The 12500-nt window shown below is 43.6% G+C and overlaps 1 protein-coding gene across 1 annotated transcript in view; it reads left to right on the top strand.

The window, feature by feature from the left end:
• lhx5 (LIM homeobox 5) overlaps positions 1-7555 on the top strand; it is a gene marked incomplete at both ends in the record, with an annotated part of 15744 nt that extends 8189 nt beyond the window's left edge. The window contains 2 exons of the mRNA XM_084324810.1: positions 6754-6926; positions 7411-7555. Of these exons, the coding sequence (XP_084180936.1) occupies positions 6754-6926; positions 7411-7555 (318 nt within the window). The remainder of the gene's footprint in view (positions 1-6753; positions 6927-7410) is intronic.
• Positions 7556-12500: the final 4945 nt, after the last annotated feature.

Below are 12500 nucleotides of genomic sequence, written 5' to 3'. Positions count from 1 at the left end.
GCGCTTGGCCATGCCCGCTACGATTGTGCAAGAACACAATAGTAAATATAGTAATAGTAAATCAAATAAGTAGAATAGACATGATAAAATAGACACGTTAATAAATCCTGAGATAATTGCAATACAATGTTGAGCTACGACTTAAAGGCACTGGGTCCTATGTACACTACTATACACAGTTTTACTTCTATGTCCCTATGCTATACTTGCTATTTCTATGCAATAACTATACTATGCAATGATCACAACAAGTTATTTTCTTAAAGTGTAATTTTTTCCTTCTTTTCTTTCTTACCTGTAAGTTGTAACTATATTCTAAAGCAATACAGAACACCTGAGAGCCTTACTGCATCACATTCCATTATGTTTGTGTCAGCGGGTACCTGAATGTTGTATTTCCCTTTACATAAATAAAGACATTTCCACCATAAATCGGTGCACAAAAGTACACCAGAATGCAGGAAAGGAAGTGATTGACGCTCAGAATGTCTGGGGGGAGGACTCCCGGTTCCCCCGGTTAGCTTAAAGTGTTGTAACCAAACCTATTGATTGATTGATTGAAAACTTTATTAACAGATTGCAGAATGGGTACAATACAGTATGGCTCAATACAAACAATTGTTAAGAGGATGCAGACCAGAGAAAGACTTTCGTCTTGTTTACATCAGGGTCCCCCACTTTCAATTCATCAAGACATTTATGACATACATGACATACAGTACTGTTTCATCAAGAACAGTTATGACATACAAGACATAAATTATACACTATATACAGTACTGTTTAAGAGAAAGAGATCTTAAAAGAAAAATATATACATTCGAAGGGGAAGAAACTGTAGGGGGTTGGGTGGGTGGGGGGTTTGGACATTTACCGGGGCCAGTTTCTAATAGCAGCCACCCGTAGGTGCTCTTTGAGAGCGGTTTTGAAGGTGGGTAGGGATTCACATAATTTTACGGCTGTGGGTAGGGCGTTCCACATTGTTGTGGCATAATTGCGAAACGTGTTTAGTCCCTTGTTTGAGACGAATCTGGGTTGAACATGATTTGTGGAACTCCCTCTATACGGCCTTGGTACCTTCACCAGTGAAAGTAGTCTGTTGTCTGGTTATAAGCTTATTCATGTTAGATTTCTATCAAACTTGTATAGGAGCTCCTGCTGAGGAAATACTCTGCCCTCAAGACAAACCAGCACAGCAAGACATTATTCTTGAAGATAAACTTTTGAGGGTTTCACGCAGGCCGATATGGCAACAACACGTCCTCAAGGGTTTCTGGTTTGAGGACACTCCATCATACAACAGATGCTTGTTTTGAAACAGAGCGCATGGACTTCTCTCTTTCTCCTGCAATCCTGACGTGTATCTTAGTTCTTTATCCACGACTGCGCAGGACTCATCTGTGGTGTTCTGTAGAGATACAGTATAACTCCACCACTCTTCATTTTTACATGAGATTAGATTAGAGTCAAATGTATTGTCATCATGCAGTACAGTACAACGGAAATAAGTTTGGCATCCAACCAGAGTGCAAATGAAACAGTAAAGTGAAATAGTAATATGCAATGTACATGTGATTAACCTGGGTATAATATATATGCATTTGTACTACTGAGTAATAGTGCTAATCAGATGTATGTACAGAGTTGTAGTATTGATATGTACAGTGATACAGGTATAAAGACACTATAGCAAGTCATACTGGCCAGCAGCGTAACTAGTAAGAGTAAGGGATATGTACAGATATAGATATAGTATCTAGAGGTATGTAAAAAGGATTATATGCAGGTATGTACAGACAGATGTGTGTGTGTATATATATATACGGTAAGAATAAATATATACTGTATATACGGTATATACAGCATTATTGTACATGCTATCATACAGAGTTATATGGATTATATACAGATGTATAAGAAGGTATATAGAAGGAGTATATGCAGGTATATTCAGACAGATATGGATATATATATATGTGGTAAATATAAATATATAAATGTAATGTATATATATAAGGTATATACATGTTGTATCATACAAAGTTATGGGTTATATGCAGGTGTATAAGTAGGTAGAAGGAGATCATGCGGGTAATAATATCAAATATAAAATGCCATTGTCTTCAGAGTATATGACCGCTACAAACAAAAAACATTGGTGTTATCATTTATTATTATCCTGGTGATAAGGAGGAGTAATACAAGGAATAGGCGTTGAATCAATAATAAGCAATGGGATATTTTCATCTCATATAAGTTCTTTTACAATTGTTTTCATATTCTCTGTGATATTGTTTTATTCAGCTATTATTAAAACCTGGGTCGAGTCAAGTTCCAAATGATAAGAGTAACTGAGGGAAGTTAAGTTTAAGTTTATTTGGATCCCCTCTAGCCACAGCAGTGCTGTGGCTATTCTTCCTGGGGTCCATAACACATAAAATACAGTTACAAACTTTATACACTCACAAACATTCACATGGCATACAGACAAATTAAAACAACAATACATACTCCTAATCAAATTCATCAGACACAGGGAAGGCGACTTCCTAACGAGCAGCAAGAAATGTGTTTTGTTGTTTGTTACGTGAGAAGAACCACAAGACTGTGTTTCTGTTGGCGTTATTCAGACCCTTACAAGAAAGTATCATAAGATAAGATAAGATATTCCTTTATTGATCCCCTTGAGAGAATTTGGGCGTCATAGCAGCACAGGGAGGGGATGAGGGGAGGTACAGGTATGGGCAGGGTAATAGTAGAAATACATACATATAGGTAATCAAATTGGATCTGAATATGAAAATATGAGAGAAAATAAACAGTGTGTAAACTATATAATTAACTCTGATTATAAATATACAGGGTCTGTATGCCCTATTGGTTATATTATACGTTACAATAAATATAGATAATAAAGAATTTTAATCTGAATATATATTATGAGTAAAAGTAAACAGTATACACAAGGTGCAGTGTACACAAGGTACCCTAACTGGTATGATATACGTCATATGTTGTAGTCTGTTGCAGGTTTTGGTGGTTAAGAGTCAGACACACTTAGTAGTCAGACATTCCTAATAGTTCTTGATAGTTTGATGGTAACCTCAGTGTTACCATTGTACCGGCCATTGTATGAATAATCTACCATGGTACTGCCAGGTTTTGTTCTTGAATAATACCACGGTATAAACCAATTGAAATCATGATTCTGACTTACTACCATAGTGTCCTTATACCTGTATCACTGTACATATTAATACTGTATACATACATCTGATTAGCACTATTACTCAGTCACCTGTTAATCACCTGTACATTGTATATAACTATTGCACTTTACTGTTGTACATTTGCGTTGTACTGTATTTGTGCTGTACATTTTAATGTAATCTAAGCCTCAAGGAGGGATGCTGTTGGGAAAATATTGTTTCCATGTCAGTAAATGTATTATTATTTGTTTAAATTAATTATTATAATTATATTAATTATAAAATAGGGCTAATCTAAACTAATCTAATCTAATCCAATCTAATCTAATCTAATCCAATCTAATCTAATCTATTCTAATCTAATGGTAAAATCATGGTATTTCCATCACCTTTTGGTTCCTACCATCACGGTAATGACCAACAAAACTATGCATAAATACCATGATACCTTTTTGTAAGTGTAAATATATCTGACTAAACATGTCTAATACAGAATGCATTATATTATCATCAACAACAATAATAACAGAAAGCAAACTTGACTTGGAGTGAACAACATGTGGTCATTCTTATTCACAATTTCTCAATATCTTTTTACTAATTCAAGTTTAGATTTCACCACAACGAACAGCCACAAACGTGGCAACAAAAATGACACTGGCGGTGGACAAAAGGCAGGTTGTGAATTTGCTACAGTGTTTTAATTTGTTTTGAGTTCTGCCAGGTGTGTTTTATAAATCTGTGCAAGATAACATGGTTCTGGACCTGAGACCGCTCTGCCCAGCTGGGAGGAAATAACATGAAGTCTGAAAGGAATCAGTAACAGCCTGGTTCTGGTCATGGTATTAGATTATATTAGATTAGATTCAAATGTATTGTCATCATACAAATCGCGTTACGCCTATTTCTGCCTCTAACAGCCTGCTAGCTAGCTAACGCCTAGTTCTATCACTGGTTAAGCTTGGCGACTCTTTCGAAGTTGGTTAAGGTTAGAGTTTGGAATCAGGGCTGGTGGTCTATCGCCCTGCTCTAAGACAAACTCTAACCTTAACCAACTTCGAAAGAGTCGCCAAGCTTAACCAGTGATTAAGACCAGATGTCACATGACCAGAAACGTCAGTGGCCAATCAGATTGCAGAAAACAGCAACTCCGTTGGTAAAAGACTACACGCAACCCAGACTGCTATCCCTGACCTCTAACCGCAGACCGCTAACCCAGTCCACTAACCCAGACTGCTAACCCAGACTGCTAACCCAGACCGCTAACCCAGACCGCTAACCCAGACCGCTAACCCAGACTGCTAACCCAGACCGCTAACCCAGACCACTAACCCAGACTGCTAACCCAGACTGCTAACCCAGACCTCTAACCCTGACCGCTAACCCAGACCGCTAACCCAGACCGCTAACCCAGACCGCTAACCCAGTCCGCTAACCCTGACCGCTAACCCTGACCGCTAACCCAGACTGCTAACCCAGACCGCTAACCCTGACCGCTAACCCTGACCGCTAACCCAGACTGCTAACCCAGACTGCTAACCCAGACCGCTAACCCAGTCCGCTAACCCAGTCCGCTAACCCTGACCGCTAACCCTGACCGCTAACCCAGACTGCTAACCCAGACCGCTAACCCTGACCGCTAACCCTGACCGCTAACCCAGACTGCTAACCCAGACTGCTAACCCAGACTGCTAACCCAGACCTCTAACCTCAGACCGCTAACCCAGACTGCTAACCCAGATTGCTAACCCAGACCGCTAACCCTGACCGCTAACCTCAGACCGCTAACCCAGTCCGCTAACCCAGACCGCTAACCTCAGACCGCTAACCTCAGACCGCTAACCCAGACCTCTAACCTCAGACCGCTAACCCAGACTGCTAACCCAGACCTCTAACCCAGACTGCTAACCCTGACTGCTAACCCAGACCGCTAACCCAGACCTCTAACCTCAGACCGCTAACCCAGTCCGCTAACCCAGATTGTTAACCCAGACTGCTAACCCAGACTGCTAACCCAGACCGCTAACCCTGACTGCTAACCCAGACCTCTAACCTCAGACCGCTAACCCAGTCCGCTAACCCAGTCCGCTAACCCAGACCGCTAACCTCAGACCGCTAACCTCAGACTGCTAACCCAGACCGCTAACCCAGTCCGCTAACCCAGTCCGCTAACCCAGTCCGCTAACCCTGACCGCTAACCCTGACCGCTAACCCAGACTGCTAACCCAGACCTCTAACCTCAGACCGCTAACCCAGTCCGCTAACCCAGTCCGCTAACCCAGACCGCTAACCTCAGACCGCTAACCTCAGACTGCTAACCCAGACCGCTAACCCAGTCCGCTAACCCAGTCCGCTAACCCAGTCCGCTAACCCTGACCGCTAACCCAGACCGCTAACCCAGACTGCTAACCCAGACCGCTAACCCTGACCGCTAACCCTGACCGCTAACCCAGACTGCTAACCCAGACTGCTAACCCAGACCGCTAACCCAGACTGCTAACCCAGATTGCTAACCCAGACCGCTAACCCTGACCGCTAACCTCAGACCGCTAACCCAGTCTGCTAACCCAGACCGCTAACCTCAGACCGCTAACCTCAGACCGCTAACCCAGACCTCTAACCTCAGACCGCTAACCCTGACTGCTAACCCTGACTGCTAACCCAGACCGCTAACCCAGACCGCTAACCCAGACCTCTAACCTCAGACCGCTAACCCAGTCCGCTAACCCAGACCGCTAACCCAGACTGCTAACCCAGACTGCTAACCCAGACTGCTAACCCAGACCTCTAACCTCAGACTGCTAACCCAGACTGCTAACCCAGACTGCTAACCCAGACCTCTAACCTCAGACTGCTAACCCAGTCCGCTAACCCAGACTGCTAACCCAGACTGCTAACCCAGACTGCTAACCCAGACCTCTAACCTCAGACTGCTAACCCAGACCGCTAACCCAGACCGCTAACCCAGACTGCTAACCCAGACCTCTAACCTCAGACTGCTAACCCAGACTGCTAACCCAGACTGCTAACCCAGACCGCTAACCCAGACTGCTAACCCAGACCTCTAACCCAGACCGCTAACCTCAGACCGCTAACCCTGACCGCTAACCCAGTCCGCTAACCCTGACTGCTAACCCAGACCGCTAACCCAGACCGCTAACCCTGACTGCTAACCCAGAAAGCTAACCCTGACCGCTAACCCTGACCGCTAACCCAGACCACTAACCCTGACTGCTAACCCAGACCGCTAACCCTGACTGCTAACCCAGACCGCTAACCCAGACCGCTAACCCAGACTGCTAACCCAGACCCCTAACCCAGACCACTAACCCTGACTGCTAACCCAGAAAGCTAACCCAGACCGCTAACCCAGACCGCTAACCCAGATTGCTAACCCAGACCACTAACCCTGACCGCTAACCCAGATTGCTAACCCTGACCTCTAACCTCAGACCACTAACCCAGATTGCTAATCCAGACCGCTAACCCATATTGCTAATCTATAGATACTATATCTAATCCTGTCTCTGTCTCTCTGCACCAGGTCTGGTTCCAGAATAGAAGGTCCAAAGAGCGGCGGATGAAGCAGCTGAGTGCGCTGGGGGCTCGGCGGCATGCCTTCTTCAGAGGGCCAAGGAGGATGAGGCCCCTGGGGGGCCGGCTGGAGGACCCAGACATCCTGGGGCCCGGGGCCTATGGCTACTATGGAGGTGAGACGTGGACCAGAATAAATCATCACGACGCGGGCGATCCCATCTCATTTGAATTCGACATCACTGTCGTATCCGCTATTTGCATTATATAATAGAACTGAGTCAATACGGGTCCGTCTCCCTTGAAATACTGTCGAAAAATATGCAACTTTATATTTTTGTATTCCGGCGTGAATAACAATCTCACGTTAAACATAAGGACTTTCTATATATATTTTTTTAATTATGTTTTTGGTAGATTTGTATTGTTTTTACTGCCGGACAGTCCGGCAGAGAGAGAGAGAGAGAGAGGAAGAACGGGAGACAGAGCGGGGGGAAGACATTCGGCCGGGAATCAAACCCGGGTCGGCCGTGCCGCGATGCAGCGTGTTACATGGTTCGCTACTTGGGCGCCCGACTTTCTATATCATAACGTACAGCAGTGACAGTGACTTCTTGCACAAGTCTTACATTAGTGACAGTGACTTTCTGCTTGAGCCTTACCTTAGTGACTTCCTGCTTGAGCCTTACCTTAGTGACGTCATTAGTGACAGTGACTTCCTGCTTGAGCTTTACCTTAGTGACAGTGACTTCCTGCTCGAGCCTTACATTAGTGACGCCATTAGTGACAGTGACTTCCTGCTCGAGCCTTAAATTAGTGACGTCATTAGTGACAGTGACTTCCTGCTCGAGCCTTACATTAGTGACGCCATTAGTGACAGTGACTTCCTGCTCGAGCCTTAAATTAGTGACGTCATTAGTGACAGTGACTTCCTGCTCGAGCCTTACATTAGTGACATCATTAGTGACAGTGACTTCCTGCTCGAGCCTTACATTAGTGACGTCATTAGTGACAGTGACTTCCTGCTCGAGCCTTACATTAGTGACGTCATTAGTGACGTCATTAGTGACAGTGACTTCCTGCTCAAGTCTTACATTAGTGACGTCATTAGTGACAGTGACTTCCTGCTTGAGCCTTACATTAGTGACGTCATTAGGGACTTCCTGCTCGAGCCTTACATTAGTGACGTCAGGGGTCTACAGAGACACAGCTCTTCAGATTGTTCTGAGGTTTGGTTCATCACTGATATTTCACTCTCTAATAGAGTCTCTATACACTATACAATATGTCAAATATGATGCAGCTGACGATTGTTGTCAACCTTGAAACAACTTCAACTTCAAACTTGGCAACAACTAGAATGCATTTAATTTCAAACCTGTATTTCAACTCGTGAGACAGTGAGGTTACCCTCAATTACAGCGACGACAAGCTTACAAAACAAAGACACATCTTCTCATCAATTTCATACATATAGGCACAATAGATAAGAATAAACAATAACAAATAATCAGCTAAGATAGTTGCAAGTCGACACTGTTGTAGTTGGCGGCAACTCCAACAGACTAAAAGTATTTACTCAGCTCCTCCAGGTGATATAATTGAGGCTATAGTTTTGTGAGGGAAATTTGAATCTCAGAAAAAAAACATCTGGTATTTTTTCCATGACTGAATCACTAAATAAACAAACTGTCCTCAGAGGAGAATAGGGTTCCTAGAGCACTGTTTGAAGGTAGCAAGTTATGTTTACATGTGCCGGGCCTACTGTTTAATTTAGAATACTCATTTACTACACAAAGAAGTATCTTCCATGATTGCATAGGTTCACACTACTTCAAAACAGGTACATCAGACATAACCATTAACTCATTCAGCGCCAGGGGTCGCTGTTTACCTTACCGTTGAAATGCCATCGCCTTTTAACATGGGGATACGTGGCTGTGTTTGCAGGCCTAAAGCTATATTATATATTATAGCTATGGATCTAACAATATAGTCAATTGTCATTGAGTTTCTTCCGGTCAAGATGCAAAAAACAGATAATTTTTCCATCCATACATTTCCGTTTTATACCGTCGTGAATATGTAGTTTCAGGGCGGTCTGGTGTAATTTCCAAAATGCTTCGTAATGGCCGGCAACATGTATTCTAGTAAAAGCGTTATTGTTTATTCCCTGGACTAGCTACTGTTCTCAAATCAAATTTAGATTATCGGTATTATGTTTCATCATGGATGCATGAAAGGGGGGGGGGGCGCCCCTCAGTGCTTTGATCGCTACCAATGGAACACGCCACACACACACACACCACACACACGCTCCCAATCGCATAAAATAATTTTTGGATCAACGCAATATTGATACTAGGGATGCTCGATATTGGCTTTTTTACCGATACCGATATACGGATATTGTCCAACTCTTAATTTCCGATACGGTTATCAACCGATATCAACCGATACCGATATATGCAGGGTTCCCCCCCCCCCCCCAAAAATTGAATAATTTCAGGTAATTAACATTACATATCTCTTGTTGTGGAATTAACACAACATTATGCATACTTTTGACAATAAATAAAATCAGAATTTGTTCTTACTTGCTTGCCTGAGTAAATAAAGGTTATAGAAATGTAAAAAAAAAAGAAAAGAAAAAAAATATTTTAAACCGATACCGATATTTTCCGATATCACATTTTAATGCCGATATCGGCCGATAATATCGGTAGGCCGATAATATCGGACATCCCTAATTGATACCATTTAGCCCATACCTTGACCAGGATCTGTCCCGAAAAGAATATTCCAATTATCTGATCGCCATTCCAAGTACTGATCACAATCGTGTTTTCAACGTAATCCAGCAATGAACAGGAATCCGGGGGGCCCGACCCTCGTCGATGCATGCGTTATAAGCGTTTGCCCTGCCAGAGTAGTTAGACTCCGCCCGCAGGCCGCAGATCGGCCCAGACACCAAGCCACATCATTTAAAATGGAGTGCAATAGCGGCCGCAAGGCGGCAGGCGGCGGTATTGGACTTTTACGATCTCAGAACCATCCCCAGTGATAACACACAGCTGCCTGCATGTTTATGAATGGAAAAAGCAAATAAAAAGGGCGGCTAAGTGGCGCAGTGGGCAAGGCGCTCGCCACTAATGCAGGAGATGCTGGGTTCGAGCCCAGCTCTCGGCATTGCTACCAGCTTGGCTGGTCGTTCATACTAACACAATTGGCAGTGTTACGGGTGGGAAGCTGGTGGGTGGGGATCGGACGTTGTGGACAGCGACTCCTACAGGTCGGTTGGTGCGCCTGCGCAGCAGAATCAGGAAGCAACGGGGGCGGCGTGACCCTCCCACGCAGACCCTCGCCACTGAGAGATCGCGCTGTGCAGGTGAAAAGATGCGACGGCTGCCTCCTCGTGTACCGGAGGGGACACGTGATGCAAGGCTTCGTCCACATTGCAGCCGGCTTGTGGGAGGCATGGCCTAACAACGTTCGAGACAGGGGAGGGTAGAATTGGACAATACGAAATTGGGGATGGGAGAAAAACAGAAAATGGGGAGAAAAAGTAGATACAAAAAAAGAAATAGCAAATAAAAGAAATAACGATCCAATAACGAGTATACTCGTTGTTGGCGTTATTCGATTGGCGGGCTATAACGAGTATACTCGTTGTTGTCAGCCATTGAGTTAAGAAATAGCTTATTTGCACATTTCCCTGCATGCATTTCTGTATCACTTTCATTTCTACCAACCGTTTCATCCTATATTAAAAGGCAGACCCTTTTCCCCCCACATTTCCTTTCAGCGTGTTGTTTGTTTTGGTCATTTGTTATGATCCTGTGTAGAGAGAACGGTGACTCAGCCATTGAAAATGGTCTCTATTTTAACCCTGTCCATTCTCCATTCATATACAGTGACTGGGGGCGGTTCACAGAGACAGGGTGCTATGAAGAGCTTGATTAATGCCCAGGCGGCGAGAACCTTCACTGGGTATTATCAGATAGAAGCTTCCTTGTCTACCAGCAGCAGAGCTAAAATGAAACCTGCAGTGCTATTAATAACAATAGCAGTATTTATGACACGTGGGTCCCTCTGTCGTGCTCGCCTCGATTGGGGTTAATACCTCAAACGTTGCATGGGATGTTTTTTCATTATCGAGGGCGACCATTTTATGTTGATTGACTTCCAGTGCTGCTGAAAATGTAGCCCGTGCCACTTCAAAACCATTTCTACATCACTAAATGAAAATATGTTAAACTCGCCAGTGGAATTTTTGTTCTGAAAAAAGTAGCTAAAGTGCGCAATAATAATACAGTTATTATACAGAGTTATCGTTGGTCGCCTCATTGGAACCACAGAGAAACTTCAGTGATGTCAGCTGTGTTAGATGTACTCACCGTAACACATGTACTGTGTTACACTGTTACACTGTAATACATGTACATGTTACTTGTAGTTACTGAAGGTTTGCGGGGGGGGGGGGGGGTCGTCCCCCCCAAACTTTTGTGCGTCAAACACTTAATTTCCTGCATTCTGGTGTACTTTTCTGCACCAACTTGTGCCTTTTCTGCAACAATTTATGGCGTAAACGTCTTTATTTATGTAAAGGAAAAGACAACCCGCTGACACAAATATAATGGAATATAATGCAGTAAGGTTCTCAGACATTCTGTATTGCTTTAAAATATGTATTCTTCTGTATTATTATATAACTTTTTTTTTATTACTGTATTATTATTATTATTATACATACATTTACATTTATTATATTATATTACATTTATACATAGTTACAGCTAAGAAGGATATATAAATGTTTTGACTCCCTTGTTTTTTTACCTCTTTTGGGGAGGGGGCTGTCTTTCATATTAGTTATATTTGTTTGAGGGGGACAAATTAATCTCTATTGAGGGGGACATGTCCCCGGCCAGCCCCCCTAAAACTACGCCTATGCTGAACAGGATATTAAAAGTCACAATTACAATTGACTTGGTTGTCGCGTTCCCACCTAGCATAATAAATCGACAAGCTAATATCTATTTTACAATTTGGTTTAAAATACTCAACGTAGCCGCATTAGTGAATATATTACTTCACAGTGTACACGCATAGAAAGTGGACAATCATAGAGAAAAGAAAAAAAACACCATCGACCAATCGAACAAACAGCCACGAATACACAGAATGACAACACGGCAGCCACACAGCAGCACACAAAACGATTGTTCATCACCAGGAAGGAGGGGGAGGGGTGGGTGGGTGAAATAAATAAGCCAAACGCTAGCAGCCATGCTGAACATTAGCGGTTTGTTTTTGACAAACCACGGCCTCTCCGCCGCCGCTAATGCACAACCCACCTGAGCGGCTCACAGTTCACCGAGGTTGCTATAAAATGGAGCCTTGAAGGGCGGAGCGGAGGGAGGGGATGAGGGGAGGACAAAACCTTCATCCCTCGCTCTCAGCTTCCTTAGCAGCGCTCCGCTTTTCACACCCTTTTGTGCTGCGACAGCACAGGGCAGTCTGCTCTCCTTTATACGAGCTCTCTCTCTCTCTCTCTCTCTCTCCTCCCTTATGTTCCTCTGCTTCTGCTTGGAGAGAGGGATGTTTGTGTGTGTGTGTGTGTGTGTTTGTGTGCGTCTGAGTGTGTGTGTCTGTGTGTGTTTCTGTGCGCCTGAATGTGTGTATGTGTGTGTGTTTCTGTGTGTATGTGTGTGTGTGTGTGTGTATGTGTGTGTGTGTGTGTGTGTGTGTGTGTGT

This window comes from Notolepis coatsorum, assembly GCF_963971535.1.
Source record: "Notolepis coatsorum genome assembly, chromosome: 11".
NCBI lineage: Eukaryota > Metazoa > Chordata > Actinopteri > Aulopiformes > Paralepididae > Notolepis > Notolepis coatsorum.
The sequence above is the reverse complement of the archived record's forward strand: the minus strand, read 5'-3'. Positions and strand labels throughout refer to the sequence as shown.